Source organism: Pipistrellus hanaki (assembly GCF_964339955.1).
Source record: "Pipistrellus hanaki genome assembly, chromosome: 11".
NCBI lineage: Eukaryota > Metazoa > Chordata > Mammalia > Chiroptera > Vespertilionidae > Pipistrellus > Pipistrellus hanaki.
This window is the reverse complement of record NC_140513.1, coordinates 55792412-55815108: the sequence shown is the minus strand read 5'-3', so window position 1 is coordinate 55815108 and position 22697 is coordinate 55792412. Positions and strand designations below refer to the sequence as shown.

The window sequence follows — 22697 nt, the reverse complement described above, 5'->3', positions numbered from 1 at the left end:
GTAAGGAATAGGCTGTTGTTTAGCCTCTGATGTTTAGAATGTTTCTTCTGTGACCATGAGCAGTAAAATAGACATACCTCTTGTGTTATTTTCACGTTAAGAATCAAAAGTTGACATACTCTGGAGCATTTGGTTATTCTTTCTGTTTTTTTTTTTTAAAGTTACAGTTGGTAAAAATGAATGTTGTAACAATTTTTGGATTATTAAATAGTGTTAGAAGACAGAGAAGGAAATTTTAGAGGATGACTGTACACAGTCAATTTAAAAAATAGTGATGTTTTAGAAAGTGGTATGATTTATGGGGTAAAGGAAGTAACTTCCCTCAGTGGTGGAGGAAAAAACAGCTGTGTAACTGAGTAAGTGAGAAAAAGTGATTCACAGAGAGCACCTCTCTGCTTTGCCAGAGCGGTGGCTCTCTCCCTTGGGCAGGCGTTAGAACCTTCTGGAAGTCTTGGGACTACTGATATCAGGGGCTTACTCTAAAGTTTCTGATTCAGGAGGTCTGGGTGAAGACTGAGAATTGTCCTTTCTCATAAGTTTCTCAGGTGATGCTGATCTTGTGATCTAGAGTCCTCTAAGTGTAATGGAACCAATGGGATCTTACCTAACATTTTTTTTTCTAAGTATAGTATTAGCAACTGCAGAAAAGGGGAAGAATTGAAATTTGTTAGTGAGGGTTACTGACTCTTGATTGACTAGGAGAGGATTGAATTGTAATTTAATTGCTGAACTAATATGATCAAGGAAATGATAGGGTTTGGGAACAGTTTATTTCTAAATTTGGTTTACTTGGAGTTTGTATTATAGTTTATAGCTTATAAAAGCCCTCCCCCCTTTTTTGTTAAAAACAAGAACATCTGTATTAAAAACTTTCATGTGCTTATGTGTATGGTTGGTTTAAACCATTCTGAAGTTTGTTTTATCCAGAATGTTTAATTATTGCTAGTAGAGACTTGGTACTTCATTTAATGCTGCAATCTAGGGATGGGGAATGGTTTACCGGAAATTCTCGATTGGGATCTAAAGTGCTTGGGTAGAAAATACCTATGATTTTTTTTTTTTAAAGACAAGTCCCTATGTTATTCATGCTTGCATTCTTAGTCCTGGTGTGTAATAAGTGTGCAGTGCTTGTGAAAGGAGTAAATAAATAACCAGCAACACACTTGTTGGAAACAATTGGGTAGTAAGTGGTGATGGTGGGCACCATTCCAGAAAATTAACCTGCCCCAAGAAATCCACTGGTGACTTGAAAAATGTGCATAATCAGCTTATTAATATACTTGTTTCTTGTTTTCTCAATAAATTTAAGGCAAACAAAAAGCCTTAATAGAATTAAATAATATTGGGGTTTTTACTAGCAAAACAAATTTCTAGAAACACATATATTGAAAGCCACAACACATTATCTAAATGAAACCAGGACTAGAGCAAAGAGAGGGAACAGAAGCATCAGACTGATAAAAATGTGACGTTGAAGTAAAAGTATTAAATGCCCAAATTTATTAATTTTATCTTAATGGCTTAGCAGAATCATGTTATCCTAACCTTATTTTTTTTTAAGGTGTATTCACTTTCCTTTGCTACATTTGTGGTGGGGGCATAATATCCACATCCTTTTAGAGTCCCAGACCCATAAAGTGGTGGGAACTGTGTTTAGTTCCTCCCTCCCTCCCTCCCTCCCTCCCTCCCTCCCTCCCTCCCTCCCTCCCCCCTCCCTCCCTCCCTCCCTCCCCCCTCCCTCCCCCCCTCCCTCCCCCTCCCTCCCTCCCTCCCTCCCTCCCTCCCTCCCTCCCTCCCTCCCTCTCTCTCTCTCTCTCTCTCTCTCTCTCTCTCTCTCTCTCTCTCTCATCTTTTTTGAGTTCTGGCTAGAAAAGAATTCAGAGCCAAGACCCAATCTATAAGAAACATTTATTTATTTATAAAATCACAGAGGTATTTATAGAGGTAAAGATGGGCCCTTGGAGCTGAGGAGTGAAGAAGCTAATGGGGTGGGTGTGTGCATGGAGGGGATAGGGTAAGGGAAAGGCAAAGGCGGGGGCATGCTTCCAGGGGGAAGAGCACTGGGAACTGTTCTTAAGGACAGAGACTGCGTTTGAATATCTCTTAACACCCAACTCTTGGATAGTCAAAAGTTTTGGCTGGATGGCACCTTCTCTTTGACCCCATTTAGTGGAGTATGCATAACAGTTGGCAAAATTGTCAAGTGACAAGATTAATGTTTGGTAGGAATTTAGCAGTTACAAAATGATTTTCTCATAACATACCTGATATATTATATTACGTTGGATCTGCCCAGTGATGCTTTTAGTTATTTTATGGACTGAAGAACCTGAGGTAGAAAGGAATTATGTAACTTGTCAGAGCTGGGCAGTGAACACAGATTGCTGGTTCTAAATCTGGCTCTCTGTAAAACTCAACTACTAATGTATCGTATAATATATATATATTTTACAATACATTAGTAGTTGAATATATATATGTAAAGGTATAGAGTGGAAGGCACACATATATATTACACAATTCATTAGTAGTTGAATATATATGCAAAGGTATAGAGTGGAAGGCACACATGGGTGTGAGACCTTTATATCTCATTTCTCCTTGACTTTACAACTATTTTAAATTTTAGAAACCTTACTGTGTTCTTGAATTCATTCAGGATCACATTATTGTTTTAAGCATTTTTCTTTTAGTATACAAGTAATAACTTTTGTTTTGTAAAATAATGAGAAGATACCAATAAGCAAAAAGGAGAAAATGCTTTTTATTCAAGTATCCAACACAGAGAGCTGGGCATAGAAACCATTAATAAACATCTATTGATTGAATGCCAGGAATTAGCTCCCTGACCTCTCAGTAAATTGCTTAAGTTGTCATATCCCATCTGTAAAAAGGGATAGCTGGCAAGGCTCTCTCAAGCTACTTATTTCCTTATATTATGGATTTATGTGACATCAGCAGTCTTTCAGGGACTTGGTGAAAGGTATTAAATAAATCATACCTATTATCTATGAGGAAGAAATTATTTGAAATTTGCCATCTTTAGAAATTTTACTGCTCTTTGTCATAAAGAGGAAAAAATGATTTATTTGCAATGTATGGTATGTGTTTATTTGGGGGCGGGAGTGTATTTGAGAGTAAATGCATTTGTTTATATAAATAAATCATCATTATAAAATATTAAAAACTTCTTCCTGTGGTATTTTAAGTTCTGTTGTATAGTTTCTACCCTCCATGACCCAAAATTACAGTCAGGTGAATTTAGAATTTATCTACCAGGATTTCTTCAGGAAAATAGAATTAACAACTAAAAGGAATTAATAAGTAGAAAAAACTTATTTGATTTCTTGGTAGTCTACCTGGGTAATTGGTGTGTGCATGAGTGTATTAATTCATGTGCTTTAGTTAGTTCATTAGGTGATATCAGTGTCATTGTCCAAAAAATGTGACTATTTGGAAGAGAAACGAAATTAGATAGTGGGTTTCAACATAGGCTATGATAGCACAAGAGGAGAATCCATATATATATATATATATATATATATATATATATATATATATATATATATATATATAAAAGCCTAAGTGACAAAACAACTGTTTCTCAGAGCCAATCTGCTGGGGCTGGCCAACCTCTGACAATCCCTCTTTCTGCCCCCCCCTGGCTGGCTGGTCCCTCCCCTCACCCTGGCCAGCCAACCTCCCGCAGTCCCCTTGTGCACACCAGCCTGCCCCGATGACCCCGATCAGGGTGGGAGATGTCCCTGAACGGCTCGAATCCCCGGCCAGGCTGAGGGACCCCACCTGTGAACAAATTTGTGCACTGGGCCTCTATATTCTTATAAAACACAAATGTTATCTGTTGTCCTCCAATAATTTTTTAAAAAATCCTTACCCAAGGATATGTTTAAGAGAGAAGAAGGGAGAAAGAGAGAGAAAAAACATTGATTTGAGAGAGAAGCATCAATTGGTTGCCTCCAGTAATGGGGTACCCTGACCAGGGATTGAACCCACTACCTGGGTATGTGCCCCTATGGGGAATCAAGCCCACAACCTTTAGGGAATGGGATGATGCTCCAACCAACTGAGCCACCTGGCCAGGGCATTCTACAATAAATTTAAATAAACCAAGCTTTCTCCAGATGGGGTTACAATGCCTCCAAAATATTTACTCTCATGATAAACAAATTTTCTTTTTCCTATTACTTTAGCACTGTTTTATACTTCTCAAATTTTCTTATAGCTGAGTTTGTATTTCCATTCTGTAGGCGGTACGTGTACACAGAGAGAAATATGTTCATCCATTTATTTAAATCCTCCATTAGAATGGTGTGGGACTGATGACTGGAAATTCAAGTTAACAGACAAAAAGGTGCTCTGGATGCATAAATTACTGGTTATTCCTTCCAAGCTTTTTCTTTTTATAGAAATGAATTGGGTTACAGTAGAATTCTATAAAATATTAACTGAAAGGCTCAGCAAAATTTATACTTATATTAATATTTGATATTTAATAAATCTAGGACTAATTTTTAAATATGGTATAAGAATAGGATTTTAATGTGTAATTTTTACACTTAAGGCCCAATAGTTTCATAATAGGAGTGGATCCCTGTAAACGTTATTTTGAGAATTAACTCACCTTCATTCAATTTTATAATTTATCTTTGGGAACTGATTTAGTGAAAGTTACTATGGTCATACTTTAAGAGGAGAAATTTTTCTTCTGAGTTACACGGAATGAGTGAGCATTAGCTAGCTCCTCAAGTTAGGGTCTTAATTATTCTCTTGTTTGACCTTTGCCTGTAACATTTGGTTTGAGTTGTGTTCTCTTTGACTTTAAGATTCAGCCACTGGCAGGAGCCTTATTTAATCTTCCTATTGAGCTGTTTCATCTTCTTGAATAGGGCATAAAACTATTCATCAGCCTACCTTTCACATGGGCATGCTATTCTGGAATACTATTAAGATTGAGTGCATTGTGGCAGGGTGCATTCTATTTAAAAAGCAATGTAATATGTTTCAATGTGATTAAGAACAAGAGTGTTACAAGTGCAATGTATAGTAAAATCATAACACTCAGGGCTTTTTACATAATGTGCTCTGTCTAATGTGCAAACAGTTGACTTAATATTTTACATTAGCTTTTAAAAAGCATGGTGCTTCTCATAAGTGCTGGCAGTATGTTCTGATGTTTTATTCCTTAATACTTGAGTTGATATGCTACTATAACTAAATTATATCAAGTTTCTGAGGAATCAAATTTCTAGTTTGATTTATACATATAATAGAGGGTCTTATTCAGTAGATTTAATCAGACTTCATAATCAGAATGAAAATAAGAAAATAAAAATCTAATTTATAGAATTCTCTTTGTACGGGGCAGCCTCTATGAATGAACTTTAGTATTCATTTATTTACTGATCTAATAAAAATGAAATTCTCTAATAAGAAAAAAGCCTTTATCAGGAAACATTTAAAAAATTCAGCTGTGATTCAGAATCTTTGTTTCTGTTTTGCTTTTGTTTGTTTTGTCCCAGTTTCCTGGTTGTGTGTAGTAGATATGGCATTTGGCTGATAGATGTTTTATGCCTAAATGAAGATATAAAAAGCAAAATGCATTTGTCTTCAAGTGAGCAGTAGCACGTAAGATTTGTGTTTGGGATGACAGAATGTTAGATTTGAGGCAGCCTCTGAAACAGAGGCTGGCTCATCCTATGACAGAGGAGGTCTGGGGTGAGTGGTTAGAGGGACTCCGGAAGGTCAGATGGTGCTTTTGTGGTAGAAATGGAGCCAGAGCCATGTCTCTTGATTCCTTGATAATTTTTCAGTTGCTGCACCGCAGGACTCAGATTCAGACTACATTTCTATTTTCCACTTGTTTGTTTTATTGCAGCATTTCAGTGTTATTGCTTTGTAATACATAACCTTTATTTGCTTGCTTTGCATAATATATTCTAATTTGGGCTTTATGAGTCCGAAGGTAGGCTGAGAGTGTGGACCAGCTGGTAGTACTGCTAGTGATGGATTGAGGCAAAAGAATTCCTCCAAGTGAAGAATATTTTATTTTTTCACACATCCCTGCCAGGAATCTGTAAGGCCAAGTCCTGTTCATAGCTCAGTCAGAGCAGCCTCCCCGTATGCCAGAGTATGGGGTTTGATCCCTGGTCAGGGCACATGGCAAGAAGCAACCAATGAGTAAATGGATAAATGGAACAACAAAGCAGTCTCTCTCTAAAATTCAATAAATAAATTAAAAAGAAGAAAAAATATGTATGTCCCAAAATAAAATCTAAGAATCTTTAATGGAACGGATTGTAAATATTTGGGATTAAAATGTTCTTTTTAAAAGATAGTTGGGACAGTACACAGTAAATTCTGTGATGTTTATTTGACTACTTGTTAGATAACTGGATGATTTCTACTTTCTAGAAAGCTTTTTAAAGCTTTATAGGGATTGTCTAGACATTTATGCCTTTAGCATGGATGATCTCTTAAAGCTTCACGGAGTGGTATGCTGTACGTAATAGCATTATCTCCATTTTAGAATAAAGAACAGAGTATATATGCGAGTGTCCAAGGCAGGGATCTGAACTGTGCGGGGGAGTCTTCTCCAGAGTTCTGGCTCTGGGCCTCTAGCTCTTCTGCCCCACATCACACAGCTTCCTCTGTCACAAAATGCTGCTTGTTACTAAATGAAAGTTTTCAGCAAGTCCCTTGATTTAAGTGAGCAAAACCTGTTCCAATTCTTACACTATACTTCAGCAGTATACTGGGGAATCCTCAATGCTTATACTTTGGGTACAGTAACAATTCATGGTAACCTCTTAACCTTTAACCTCCTTTTTCCTCCTCTTTCTTCATATCCTGTCTCAACATTTCTGCACTCCCCATTCTCCTCGGTTCATGTGGAGCAGCAGTCAATGTGCCTAGGCATTGTTTGGCTACCTTTGTTTTTATTTTCACCAGAGCAATTCTCTATTAGCCCCAAATAAGTATAAAACTACTGGTCTTGGCACTTAAATTCTTTACTGATGTCCTATTTTTTTCTTCCTCTTATAAAATCTGTTTCCTTAGTATTTCATAAAGAAATATCTAATTCCATTACCCATCAGTAGCATCAGTAGAATGTTTCTCGTATATGCCAGCCTATACCATAATCTTCTCCTAAGCTCTTTCTGGAATCATTACCACTCATTACTTTCTCCCCCCACTTTCTCCTTTGGGCAGCGTCATACCTGCTTTCTGTAAACAAAGTAAAATTAAACCTAATGACGGTCCTTCTTTGCTTCTACCAGGTTTTGTTCCCTAAGCTTTCCAATTTGTGAGTTCCCACCTACAGTGGTGACGATGACAGGTTTTGCATTTGCTTTGATTTTGCTTTCATTTATATTTGTACTGCTTCCCCCACTACCAAGTAATTCCTGGAATTCAGAGTTCCTGAGAAGTGCCATGAAATTAGCACTGCATTTGGTAATCAGAAGGTATTTTGTAAAAATTGACCTCTGTCTCTATTTCACCAGAAGCTGCATGCCAAGAGCTGCAAATCTGAGAAATAGATGTAACTCACTTTTATGGACAGGACAAGGAGGAAACAGATCATTACTATATTTAGCAGGAGCAAGCAAAAAATTACACTGTGTAAAAGTAGATTTACTTTAATGATATAGGTAAAATTTTATAACATCCTTGTGAACAGTGGTTTCAGATTTTATTTGAGCGGTGGCTTACTTTATTTCCCCACATAATGCTAAGGGACCTTAATTCATTGTTTGGGGGCAAACACACTACTGCTTTGATAAAAGCAATACAAACTGCCTCCATGGCTCACACACACTGCAAGGGGATAGGTTTTCCTGAAACCCAGTTTGAAGACCCATGCTTTAGAAGGGTGGGGATACAGGATTTTCTCTGGTTTATTTGAGAAGATTGAGAGATTGTCAGGCTAAACAGGAACCACATTCCTGTACGACTATGTGTAAACAGTTGCCCTCATATGAGTGTCACCCTCATTCTGCCTTCATTTGTAACATCTAATGGAGCTTAAATCAATCAGGAGACAGGATAGCCTATCTCTGTGCCAAGTGCTAAACAGAAAAATAAAGCAGAGTTCAAACGTTGCTGGAAAGAAAGCTTGTTCTAATCGTTCCTCTAAAGTTAGAACAGTTTGATTACTTCCCTGGAAGCATTTGCTTTTCCTACTGAAAATGGAATAAAGCACAAATTTGAGAAGAGAAAAAAAAAAAATGGACCCTTGACTTCCTTTGGATCATTATCTTTTGGTGTTTTTTATGAAGTTAGGTTGTGGCGATCTCAAGTTGATGTATCGAAAAAAAAGAAAAAAGAAATGGGTCTGATCTTTGACTTATTATATTTGATTATTTTACAAGGCACCAGCACTTGTATCATCCTAATGCAGTCGCTATCTCTCTTGTGTATAAAACCATTTCATTGTCCTCCGCTTAAAGGGCAAGTATTAAAAATGGAATTGTGAGCTATGGAAGAAACATTTAAAAGTGGCTCTTCTATACTGTGGTCTTATTAAACGAAAAAAATTATGTCGGTTAAAAAATAGCCCTTTAATATGAGTATGTGTTTGAGAAAATTGTAGTTTCTGTATTCTGATATTTTGAAGTTCATCGCTCTTCTCTTCCTTTCCCTACTGAGCCATGTGATTTTTCCCCTCACAGCTCTCTTTCCCTCCCCTTGAGCATATAGCTTTGCACTTGTGATCTTTCTTTTTCTCAAATCTCCCCTAAAGCCACTGCTTTTTTTTTGTGTGTGTGTGTGGTTGGTGCTTCTTAGTCCACACTCCTCCTTCTGTTTGTATTGTGCTCAGGAGCTCTAAAATGTCAATGGGCATAAAAATAAAAAATAAAAGTATGTCATTTAAAATTAGGTTGCACAGCCCAGCTGGCATGGCTCAGTGGTTGAGCATTGGCCTATGAACCAGGAGATCATGGTTCCATTCCCACGCAGGGCACATGCCTGGGTTGTGGGTTTGGCCCCCAGTGTGGGGCATGCAGGAGGCAGCCAATCAATGATTCTTTCTCATCATTGATGTTTCTATCTCTCTCTCCCTCTCCCTTCCTCTCTGGAAAAAAAAAATCAATAAAAATATATTCAAATAAAATTAGGTTGTACAATTCCCAAGAATTATATTTAAAAAAAAAACAAACACCCCTTCAAAATTAAGAATTGTAATGAAGATTTTATAAGTAGATGTATTGCTTTCTTGGGAGTTTGTAGCATTGGGGAGAATTTATGGTTTGAAAAGTAAGATTGTGAAATCATAACAGCCAAACCTATGTGGGTGTCGAAAGGTGGATTTACGATGGAAGAGAAGTATAAGGAGGAAACGTTCAGGAGGGAGGAAGTGGCATTCACCTCAATTAGAGAGGAAAAGCCAGGTAAGGGGCTGAGCAGCCCTGGAGGCAAATATAAGGACAGGTTTTCTTTAGGCTGTTCACACATCTTCCTCTGTAAGCAAAATAAATAGTGCTTTCCCCCTGCCTGGCCTTTTCTCTCTCAGATCTCAGCTTAAATGTCACCTCCGCAGAAAGGGAGCATTAACTTAAACAAAGACGGAGTTCCCCAGTCTCCTCACATCAGCCTGCTTTATGTTCACCAGGGCAGTTCTTGTTCAGTACTGCTTTATTCTCATTGCAGCACTAATTACTCAATACTTCCTTTCTCCATATTTTCTGGCATGTGTGTTCTCTTTCTTCTCTCCTCCTTCCCTTCCCTATCTCCCAACAGTGGACATAAGTTTAACAAGTGCAGGTACCAGGTCGGCCGTGTTTACTGCTCTGTCTCTAGTCCCTACAATGGAATCTGCTCTTAGTGACAATATCTCCAGCTAGACGGTCATCTGCTTGAGATCGGGACTCACTCCATCTTGCCTTTGTAGCCCCATAATTATACAGTGCCTGTTGGGTTGAGTGAATTAGGCTACTACCCGAGGTGGGTGAGGGGGGAATGAATTAATATATGAATGAGAAGATAGGTTAAATTTATAAATGAAGATGATATTTCCCTCCTTCGAAATAAAAAGCAGCATGGGTCTTAGTCATAGCTGGGCCAAGGGTCAAACTTGGGGTAAAACTTCCATGCTTGAGGGCTGCCCCAAGGATCATTTACTTCTCCTACCTCCGGACATCACGAGGCGATTGCTTTAGGAAGTGAGGTTTCTGAATGACTTTTTATAGCTGATAAATAATAAAAGCCATAAAGAGGAACTCTTTTGTCACCCATGCTCAGCTTTTATTTTTCCTTTTCTTAATTTCTTTTTTTTAAAAATTAAATTTATTGGGGGTGACATAGGTCAATAAAATTATAAAGGTTCCAGGCGTACAATTTTATAATACATCATCTGTATATTGTGTTTTGTGTTCGCTGCCCCCGGTGAAGTGGCTCTTTGCTGTAGTAACAGACACAGGCATAAAGATGCCCCTCCCAAATACAAGATCCTTTCCATGTAGCTAATAGTGCTTTTCCAGATGGGCTTTCTGAAATATGGTATTCTAAAAAAATATTTTGCCCAAGGTTTAACTTTTAAAAAGAAATGGTGATCTTCCTTGAGATAGAAATCTCAAGATTTCTCCATTTGAATAATTCTCAAGAAAAGAACCAAATCTGTCTCTAGCTGGAACTTTCTGTGAAAATATAGATTTTATTTTCCTTTCCCATAACATTAGTCTGGAAGTATATTTCCACTAGGCCGATCACTTGAAGAAATGCTATATATTGAGTTATATCGAGGGAATTTAGGGTAAGTTGGTGTGTTATCAATTTTAGTGAAAGATGTAAGCTTGAGGATTTATACTTAATATTCCTAACAGCTCATATTATGTATAATAGTTTTGGGCAATTTCTGCATGTTGTTTGCTCATTTGTTATATGTTCCTTGAAGAAATGATTGTGATGATGGTCTTAATTTAATATTTCAGCTATATTCCCTCAAGATGAAATGTATTGATTTAACCTCAGCTATATGGGCTTTGCTTAACTCTAATGATGTAACTCCTCAGAAAAGTGAAAATGTTCACATATTTTAAAAATATGTTCCCATTTTTTCCCCTCTGCAGAGAGAGGCTAGGGATATTCTGAGTCTGTTAGTTAAAAATTCCAAGTTACTGACAAATGAAGTCATTTTTATGTGTCATCATTAAGATTTTTCAGTATGACCAATGTGGAATCTTTAGCTCTTATTCCTATTCTAGTTTTCTGTACCATTTCAAAGTCAGTAATCCCTCTTTTATATGTGTAATCCATTTTTACCCACCTGGACTCCTTGAGTAGCTGTAGTAGGAGGGTCTCTGTATAAGTATAAAGTTCATCCATATTACATGTTTTTTTCTTCTTCATTATTTTCTGTTGTCTTGGCTGATGCTGACTAATCCATTATGCTGCTTTACTTCCCAGTGCCTTCATACTTTTTCCTTGACATCCAAACCTTTCTTCTCAACTGCCAGGCTTGTTCTGTCTCTTCCTTTGAAGCTCATACTAAAGTTATGTTTCATTAATTCAAATTCACAAATGGGAGCTGGGTTCAGTGGTGAAAAGAGGCTTGAGACACAGCCTCAGCCCTTGGAAAGCACAGAATTAAATTGAGGATGGGCTTAATAACATAGGTAAAGGATGGGACTAAAGTTGGTTTACAGCTGTGAGAATGTGAAACATAGGGTTTATTCTTATATTATTATTTATTAATTAGTGTGCTATTTTCCATACCAACAAGGTAAAAACAATAATAGGACTCAAAAGTTGCTTGATGTTATCTTTAATCCTTTTCCAGGGAAATGAGGAAGTGACACAAGGGAAAAAACCTTTTTGTGTTTGTTTTGTTTAGAAATGGGCTAAATAGAATCAACAATAGAGAGAGAGAGAGAGAGAGAGAGAGAGAGAGAGAGAGAGAGAGAGAGAGAGAGAGAGAGAGGAGAGAGAGAGAGAGTGTTTATGAGCACGTGCTCATAAAAACAAAAACAAAACCCAAGTGTTGATTTTTGTTCTTTTCATGTCACAAGTGTACAGGCTTGGCCATCCATTTTCAGTGACAAGGCAGTCCTCATATAGCTGGGTACTTGCACTGGACTTCCAAATGCTCACATTGAACAGTTGGGGGCAGAGACATGGACCATGCAGCACCCTCTTTCACTATTCATGGGGGCTGGTGTGGTGGCACCAGAGCAGGACAGAAGGTGTCCAAAATGCTCAAGCTGGAAGGGACATTTGTCCTAAGGCAGAGGTAATAACCAGTCTATGTATAAAGAGAGTTTGGTGTTTCCTTTCTGAAGAGTCCTGCACAGCAAATAAAAGTAAAACCAATAATTATCAATGGACAACTGGGCCAAAGCCTTAACAAAAGTATTCAGATGGATATAAATCATAGTGTCTAAGCAAACACACCATAGTAAAGCTTAAAACTTAAATGAGCGTCTTATGGGTCTAGAAGAGTTTCATATTTTCCTCTTTCTTATCTAGTGCTAAAAAATGGGATATCTCTTTTCTTTTTTCTTTATTGATTAAGACATTACATATGTGTCCTTATCCCCCCAAACCTCCCACCCCCCGCGCGTAGTGTCTGTGTCCATTGGTTATGCTTACATGCAAACAAATCCTTTAGTTGATCTCTCCACCTTTCCCCCACCCTCCCCTGCCTTCCCTCTGAGGTTTGATATTCTGATCAATGCTTCTCTGTCTCTGGATCTGTTTTTGTTCAGCAGTTTATGTTGTTCATTATATTCCACAAATGAGTGAGATCATCTGGTATTTATCTTTCTCTGATTGACTTATTTCACTTAGCATAATGCTCTCCAGTTCCATCCACGCTGTTGCAAATGGTAGGAGTTCCTTCCTTTTTATAGCAACAGCAGCGTAGCATTGCATTGTGTAGATGTACCAGTTTTCCACTCATCCACTCATCTGCTGATGGCCACTTAGGGTGTTTCCAAATTTTAGCTATTGTAAACTGTACTATGTGGGACCTCTTAATGAATTAAATTAATTTATTTTACATGTGATTATTATATAAGCATAAGTTTATTTATTCATCTAAGAGACACTTATTTTTCTGTATTACGCACAGCTATTTTTTTTTTTGAAACTTTTTTCTCCTAAAGGAAGAATATTAAAAAATCTCAGGTAGTAAGTAAGGATTTGACTTATTCTAGATTAATTTAGTCATGACACCTCCCCTGTTTTATGTGTTTTAATTTTGTGCACTTTTCCTGCTCAACTTAAAACAATTAAATACATTAATGGTCAATGCAATATTTAGCATCATACTGCATATTATCCATATGGGCCTAAATTGTGCCTATTATTTTTGAAAGGCTATTTTAGGGAAAATGACTCATTATGTACAAAAACTTTGGTCTGTTCCTCTCAGGCATGCATTTGGGGTGTTGTGTGTTGTCATAGCTACATGGTACCTGTGGTTTCTTGGACAGAGAGTTTTGAAAATGTCTCCTAGTTAGAGCCTTGGGGTACACTGGTGTGGAAGGAGAGGAGAAGAGACATGTTATTTATGGCTATAGAATGTTAGTTTCAACATGACATTGGTGATCTTCAGGCCCAAGCTGTTAACTCACTTTCCTAAAATTTGGTATCATCAGAATTAGAACCAGTTAGCATTGGGTATTCAGCTTTCAAGACAAGACTCATCTGTGGCAACACTTTCTGTTGCCTGCACCAATGTTTTAAGGCTTATAGTGATTGTAGAGAGTTTATAACTCTCAGCTGTTCAAGAATTAGATAATCATTACCAACACATACCTCAATTTTTTTTAAATGAAATACTTCCATAAATAACAATGAACAATGTCTGAGTTCTTCATTAGAAGCAAACAATATTTTATACACAAGAAACATGCCAGAAAGTTGTTAGCAATATAAAAGCAAATTTACAGTTCTGACTGAAGAAAGTCAAAATAGAGGAAATACTTTGCTTGTTTATTTGTTTGTGTATCTTATAACCAGAATCATTAGGGCTCATATCAACTTAAAACAATTAAATACATTAATGGTCAATTAATTTCAGGGCTCATATCAACTCTTGGCAGCTTCCGGCAAGCAACTTATTTAGCCATGGTAAATTAGTGAAGGGTGGCATGAATCTTGAAAAAATTCAATTCATCAAACATTTGTCTAGTACCTATTGCTTGATTCAATGTTAGTACCTGGAATTACAGATGTGAATACGATGGGGTGGCTAACCTCAAGGGGCTCTGCCTAGTGGAGGAGTCTTACAGGTGAATGAATGTTACCCACCAGCCTAAGGGCAACATGAGAAGCTTGGACGATTTGGGGCGGATTTTGACAGGAAGAAGAGTTTTCAGTGATTTCTACTGAATCAGTCTTCACAGTTTAAAGATTGAATATTAACCTTCCCATTTTATTTTTTAAATAAATTTGATGGCTTTCCAAAGATGAGTATCCCTTCAACAACTTCTGAAACCTGGCCTTTTATTACATAGCTCTTAAGGATTACCTAATTCTTGAACAGCTGAGAGGAAGGATGAGTTGAAGGGTTTTAGATGCTTAGATCTTACAAAGGTAACAGAGTGGGCAGTGACCAAGGAAAGGGATTCTCAATGAACAATAATCGTGTCTCAGATAAACCCAATTGTCTATGATTTCACCGTTGTGCTAAGGGATTCTTAATGAAGAAATGTTGTTGAGTGACAGAAGGAGATCCCAAATATGGTTCTACTAGTTTAAAAATAATCCTTTATGTCTAATGTACTATCCCTGCTGGCTAAAATATTTCTTAATTTTAACTCCTGTTTATTCTTAAAAACTGGGTTAGAAAGTCTCATTAATGATTCTGGTTATAAGATACACAAACAAATAAACAAGCAAAGTATTTCCCCTAATTTGACTTTCTTCAGTCAGAACTGCAAGTTTGTTTTTGTATTGCTAACGACTTTCTGGCATGTTTCTTGTGTATAAAATATTGTTTGCTTCTAATGAAGAACTCAGACATTGTTCATTGTTATTTATGAAAGTATTTCATTTAAAAAATAATTGAGGTACGTGTTGGTAAACAGTTTCTTATAATACCAGACTTCTCTGGAATATTAATACATAACATCATTTCCTTTAGAGGGTAGAAAAATCTAAGACTTTCAACTGTGAGATATGCTCACTAACAGCTGTTTCCTATAATAGGAGCAATTTGCATGCAGAATAGAGAAAATGAATTATACAAAAGGGTGTATAGAGGAACAGCTATAACTTCTGGCACGTACAGCAACCCGCAGAATAAACTTCCTTCAAACGACATTGGCATGATTAATCCCAACAACCTGGACACTGAAATTGCTGTTCTAAAAAGGGGCTCTGCAGCCCGGAAAGGTTGGGGTATAATGCTAGCCTTCGAGCTGGGGTGCGGTTGCGGATGCTCAGTGCATTCAGTAGCATTACTCCCATCCTCAGTGCTCAGGGTATTTGAATATTCATGATAGGTTGGCAGGTGGTCAGTGGGTGAAGGGACCAAGTCACTCTTGTGCTTTTTCTTATTTTATTAGAGAAACGTGTAAGGTCAGGTGAGATCCCTCATTACTGATTAACTTTGATGTCAGTTTGGAGAATTGGTTCTAAGGTGGACTAAAGGAGAAAGTCAAATGTTAAAATCCTATCTTCAGCAAACCTCTTTGCAACCACATTTGTACTTGCGGGATGTCTAACCTCTTTTCATGCACATCATCATGGTCGTCTGTAATAAAAATGCCTCACCCTTACATTTTCCTACATATATATGGTTTTCTTGCATTTTGATGGCCATGCTTAGAGATGCGTAGATGTTATATTCTCTTTTAAAGTGAAAGGAAATGGAAGTTGTCTGGAAAATTCTTAGTCCAGGGCTGTGGACCGGAGTCTTCTAACCCAAATCCAGGGCTTTCTACTTGCTGCCTCCTTTCTCTTTTTAGCCAAAAATGTTACATGTTAGATTTCCTGCCTCACTTCAGTCACTACTGAAAACTGTGTGTTCAGGATCTGGGCTGTGTCTTTTCCACATATCATCCTATTTAATCCTTACACTGTCCAGAAGAGAAATGTGGAGTTCAGAGAATTTGAGTCATTTTGTAAAGCTTGGCCTGGCTAGTCCGAGGTGGATCCTGGATGGCCACCCAGGCCTGAGCCCGTAACCCTCTTTATGTTCCTGAGGTAAATATTTCGGTCTCTGAGGAATGAAAGGAAATCACAGATGAAATTCCTGAATATATATAGTAATAAGGAACTCAGTTGGGTATCAAACCAGTGGTTCAGACAGTTAATGCTTTGGGAGGGTAAAAGGAGAAGAGATGACAGTATTTTGCGGTCAGGAAAGGCCTTGTGAAGAAATTGGGATTGGAACTAGCAGAGGATGCTAAGAATAGCTTCAAGGTGTGATGGAAGGAATAACAGGAGGACAGGGCACAGTTGGGAAATGCTGGGCATATTTGAGGGGAACTGATGCATTTGGATGAACACAGGAGGGGTTTGGTGGGTGAGTAAAGGAAGAAGGCTGACAGACCAGAGCCCCGTTGCAGGGAGCTTGGGCTTCCAGGGTGTGTGGCCTTGATGTTCAGCATTACGTTTTTACTTTTTTTTGTAATATTGCCAAATGCAGCCTTAACTAGAATGATTCCAGTTGGCTTGTCACTGACTTTGACTTGGTGGAAATTTTAGTGGGATGAAACTATATTTAGTCTCTCATTTCCCAAGAGCTTACCTAAATAGTCTTGTCTAAGAGCCTTCCTTCATAAGAAACACAAAAGCCGTATTGTTTCTCATATTATTTGTATGATGTGAATAGATTTTAAGTGTTTGTGTGTATACCAGTATTTCAATAAGCATTCATATTTGGGGAAGTCGGAAATAGTGACTTAATGGGCACCAGTAACATTAGGAGACTGCGGATTTGGGATTTTTGAAGGAAGGAGGGGGTCCTGCCACTTTTAGGCACAGAAATCAGGATGTCTCAGAGAAGCAAAGAGTTTAAGGGTGGAGTGATTCACATCAAAGACCTGACATAAGTACCCTGTTTCCCCGAAAATAACACAATGTCTTATATTAATTTTTTCTCCCAAAGTTGCTCTAGGTCTTATTTTCAGGGGATGTCTTATTTTCGGGGAAACACGGTAGTACTTGCACTAGCAAACTTTCATGCTTTGGGCCAGGAGAAGTTTTCCTCAGTTTCCCTAAAGCAGGGCAGAGTGATAACAAGGAAAATAAAGCCATTAATGACCATGGTTGACTGTGATAAGATTTGAATAAATAATTTACATATTTGAATAAGTAATTTGCACATTTTCTTTACATGGAAAAATTATTATAGATTTTAGAGAAGAAATAAAGGGTAGATCAGAGATGCAGACAGGGGCCTGGCAAAAGGCTGTGAAAATTGAGTATGATCTAGATGGTAGAATGTTTTGGTTTTTTTTTCTTAAAGGAAGTAAACTATCTCTTGGTCTATTATTCTCCTCTCACCTGCTTTCTCTTTTTAATGTTTCAGTGTGCAAAGATCCACCTTACAAAGTAGAAGAATCTGGGTATGCTGGTTTCATTTTGCCAATTGAGGTTTATTTTAAAAACAAGGTATGTAAATCCTTACCCATTAATTTTTCAGTAAAGATCCTTCATTAACCAAATGATATTTAAAATAATTTTGATTCATAAGCCCTTCTATCTCTAGATGATTTAAAAATAAGTTACATTTGTCTTCTAGGAATTTTAACTATTGTTCCCCTTAATTACAGAGGAAGTAACTAGAAAAAGCTAATTTCAATTATATGAAGTCAAATTATATGAAATTGTTAAATGTTCTTTTTAAGAGAAGAGTAATTTCTATTGAAAAAGATTAATATGTTTTTAAAATCAAAAAGAGTAATTATGTTTTTTTCAGTGAAATACACCTTTCCTCATTTTCATATTTCTAGAATTTTTAGACTTACAAAGAATAATATGTCATCTTTAGCTGCTATACTCACACATGATAGGCATACTACAATTATATCAACTTGAGATATTATGGATTCTGCTGGATTTAAAAGCACCCAACAGTTAACAAATGTGGCAAAACAGACAGACTATAAAATATTGGACAAATTTCTCAATCTCTGTGGAGATCACTTTTCAAATTTATAAAATGGAGATAGTTTAAGAATATCTACCCTATAAGGTTGGCTAGATCCTATAAATACTGTAAGTCCTTTAGATACCATAAAGCTGGGTGTTTAGAATAACACTTCAAATATATGTAAGCACTTAGTAAATGCTATGTTATGTTTAAGGACACTGTTCCCTCCATTTATTCCAAAGTAATCATAGTTTCTAAAACTTGCCCAAAAGTGAGATAATTCACCCCCACCTCTCCACTCTTTTTTTTTTTTTTTTTTTTTTTTTAAGGGACCAAGCTAATAGGATGTCATATTAACCAAGCCAGTGCTCCATACAGTGTGATCCTTGTATCAGCAACATCAGCATCACCCAAGAAGAGCAGGCTAGAAGTGAGATGCTCAGGCTGTATCCTAAATCTTCTGAAGCAGAATTTCCTGGTCCTAGGAGTCTCATATCTGCTAAACTTCTAGGTGATTCTCATGCACAGTGGAGTAGGAGAACCACTGATGAGCCCCTCTCTCACGCTCAGTACTTCCCACTGCAACAGTGTCTCCCACTGGCTTTTTCAGTGGGTTGAAGGCCCAGCAAACATCTCTTAATATGATTAAGGGATAATTCACTTTTAATTAAGCTATAAGAAAACTATCCTGACAAACAGGAATGTGTGGATGATGGGATAAGTTTTGTTTTTCATATTTTTTGTTTCTTTTGCACCCATCTCCTCATGGACTACATTCCTGGTACACCACCTCCCTACAGACCTGCTACCCATACCCCCATTAATTATTGTTTTATTTGTTTTGTTTTTAATTTATATTTTGGGAGCATGTTTGACAGTAATCTATTTCTGTGTAGTTAAGTATTTGAATGCTTACTTTGTCCTTGGCAGCCTCTGAGCCATTAAATATATTGCATCATTTAGTAGGTTTATAAGAACTTCTGAGACATAAGTAATATCCCTAGTTTGAAGGAAGGAAACTGAGTCATTGAAATATTGCATGGCTTGGATATTATTTTATTCATCCTTAGAGTTTACTCAATAAGTGTATATATATATATATACAGCAATGTTCGTGGTAGCATTGTTTATAATAGTAAAAAAAACTTATCATTACAAAGAAATACAACTCAGATATTTTAAAATACTGGCTTGAAAAGGCATATTGCTAAGTGAATTAAAGGCAAGTCACAGAAAAATATTAAAGTATGATATATTATGTGCCTGCTAATCTCTATCTACACTGACATAAATTTTATCTATGGAGAGGCTATATCAAATAGTTAAGAATGATTAAATGAAGTCAAGGGAATAGAACTTCTAAAGAGAATTACTGGGTCAGGGTATCATATGCATGTAGTATGTTGATTGATATTGCACAAATGTCTTTCCAAAAGACTTTGTACTCCAATTTATAAGGCAGGAAAAAGCCCCCCTCCACCCCTTTAAAACAAATTCTAAGGATGTATGGACTGTTTTACAATTTAGAGGAAAACAGGAAAATGAACAGTGATCATAATTCAATGTGATAATTACACCAATAAAGCAATGCTATAGAAGAGATGTCTTCTTTGGAGAGTTAAGCGGACTTTTCAGAGGATTCCATGCTTTCGCTGCGTCTTGAGAATGAGCTTGCATTAGGTGGGCAAGGGAGGGAGGTATCCTGGGAGGGAAGGCATTTGAGGCATGGGGAACACTGTATGTGAAAGGCTGAAGGAATGAGGTGATGCACATTAATGAGGAACTGCAGAGTTACAGCAGGAGAGGGTGCAGTAAGAGAACAAAGGAAATAAGTGCAGGAGAGGTATTATATAACTATGGTGGTTATTCTAAGGAAGTGGCGTTTTATCCTGTAGAAAAGGATACTTCATTAATGGCTTTTATATCAATGAAAAGATGTAATCTAATTTTTGTATTAGAAAGACCACTCTCTTGTCACTGGGGGAAGTAGAATAGGGTAAGTTCAAAAACAGGGAAGCGATCAGGTGAGGAATGGTGAAGGTCTAAACGAAGGCACTGGTTATGGTAACTGGAGAAAAGGGGGTAGATCTGAGAGTTCCTGAGAAGGAGTACTAAATAGAAGCTGGGAGAATTTGATGGTGATAAGTGAGCGAGAAGGAAGACTAGGGAAGTGGATGGGTTTTATGTATTTTAACCTTGGCAAGCAATTAGGATTTTTGTTTGCCTAGGAATAGAGTACAGGAGAAAGAGCAGATGGATGTAGCTGCAGTTTAAAAGAATTGCATGGATTTGATGTTGCTGCGGGTCAGCCTAGAGGAGATGGGAATAGACTGTGGAACACATGCACGTGGCCAACCTAAGAGCCGGACTAGGGATACGGATGAGGGTAGGGTCACTGTCACCTTGTTGGAACCGACTCCTTATGAATGGGTGTCATCTCCCTGGGGAACTTTGCCAGAAGTTGAAGGCTATGTGTGGGTCAATGAAGAAGGAAGGGAAATGCAAGGAAGGCTGAGAAGGAATGATACTAAGTGTGAGCTCTTAGGAAAGAATGGCATCCTGATGAAAGAGGTGAGCAGGTTTCATGCGGATTGGTAGTAGAAGTGAAGTGGTCATGAGCTAATGAGTGGAGACTATGGTCTGGGGAAGTTTGGGTGAGGAAGTGGAAATATTGGATTTGTAGGTATATTCTGACCATTTCAAGTGCTCAGACTTTTGAGTCAAAAGAACTGGGTTTGAATCACTTTGTCTCATCACGTGTTAGTAGTATAACAAACTCGGGTAAAGAGAAACATTGCTTTGTTTGACTGTGGAATATTTTAATGTATGAAAACACCACCAACACCAGACGCATTGCTGGTGAGATTTTAAAATGGTGCAACCACTCTAGAAAACAGTAAGGCAGTTCCTGGAGATGCTAAACATAGAGTTACCAAGTAAGAGAGTGACCCAGAAATTTCACTTCTGGGAGTACACTCAAAATAAATGGAAACACAGGTTCACATAAAGACTTGCACACAAATGCTCACTACAGCATCATTCATGGCCATCCAAAAGTGGAAACAGTCCTTGGATAAGAAACTGGTGTACCATTCAACTGGATATCAGTTAGCCATTAGAGGAACTAAGCACATGTTACACGTCACAACATAGGTGAGCTCTGAAAAACATCATGCTAAGTGCAAGAAGCCAGTCACAAAAAAATTATATATTGTGTGTATATTTTATGTATGTTCATGTATTTATATGAAATGTCCACAATAGACAACTCCATAAAAAGGGAAGTAGATTAGTGGTGCCTGGGGTAATGGAGAATGACTACTAAAGTGTTTTAAGTTTATTTCTGGAGGAAAATGTTCTGAAATTAGATGGTGGTGATAGTTTCATAACTCTATGTATGTATTAAATCCCACTAAACTGTACACTTTAGAAGGGTGAATTTTATGGTTTGTGAATTATTCTCAGTAAAGCTATTATTAAAAAACAGTTGCTGTAAAAAGTACATAATGGCAAAGCTGTTGGCAAATGAAAAAAATTGTAACATTTCATGGGATGGTTAATATCTGTAACGTACAAGTAATTTTCATGTAAATTAATATAACAAATTCTAAGTGCTTTAATTTCTTAATCTGGAAAGCAACTCACCACTGGTCCAAATGAAATAAATGTTAAAGTTTATATTAGTTACTGTTATTGGTTTCCGCAGTCTTTATTTCCCCATGGATGCTAAAGAATCAGTTTGTAGAGAGGTTTAAATGTTTAGCTGACTAAAGTAATGGCTCAAGAATTGAACTTCAGTATCATGAAATTCTCATTATTATGTTGTCTTTGATATGATGCTATTTTGTTCTTCTAGTTCAGGAAAATGGACCCAACAGCCAGATTATGAAAGCCCTTATATGACATTCATGTGAGGTTAAATTTTTGTGCTAATGGCAATTGGAAGCTGTTGAAATTTTAATCAAATAGTAAAAATGGATAAGATTTGTTTAATATATAAGGTGTGGCAAAAGTAGGTTTATAGTTGATCATAGAAATTTATGAACATCTTTAAACCTACTTTACCCCCACCCTGTAGATACTGTTGAGGTCTGAATGAAGGACAAATTGAAAATAATCCTAAAGTACCAAGACCTGCTAGAGAAAGGAGTTTGCAGTAGTAGTTAGGGCAATGAGTACTAGAGATTGACAGTATCAACTGATGCTTATTGGCACCAATTCAATACCAACAGATATCCCTAATTTGTGGTGCAGTGAAGAAGGAAACTGTATTCAGTGCAAAACAGCTCAATAGTGATACAGCACAGCTGTGCAAACAGCATGACTGTGAGGCAGCCCACATGGGGGGGGGGGCGGGGGGGCCAGGACCATCTCCCCTTGGACAGCTATGCTCTGCTCCCTGCTGGTCTGCTTTGCACTGCTCTGGCCTGCTCCTTTCTGTAGCAGTCCACCCTGGCCTGTGCTGGTCTCCTCCACTTTGCTCCCATGAGACGTCTTCGGTGTTTAGCTCAGCCAGGGAAACACAGGCTTCAATCTTTGGTGGAAAGGAAATGGACATTCACATAGTCATAGGGACCTGACTTATATAGACAGAAGTCCCAGTTGGTCCCTGATTGATCTGTCTTCATGCAAG

The 22697-nt window shown here is 37.5% G+C and overlaps 1 protein-coding gene across 3 annotated transcripts in view; it reads left to right on the top strand.

The window, feature by feature from the left end:
* MLLT3 (MLLT3 super elongation complex subunit) overlaps positions 1 to 22697 on the top strand; it is a 254769-nt gene that overhangs the window by 130903 nt on the left and 101169 nt on the right. For 2 of the 3 annotated variants that reach the window (XM_084898097.1, XM_084898098.1), the window contains exon 3: positions 17501 to 17583. The exons of the other annotated variant lie outside the window; for it this stretch is intronic. In XM_084898097.1, the coding sequence (XP_084754223.1) occupies positions 17501 to 17583 (83 nt within the window). The remainder of the gene's footprint in view (positions 1 to 17500; positions 17584 to 22697) is intronic. 3 annotated transcript variants of the gene reach the window in all.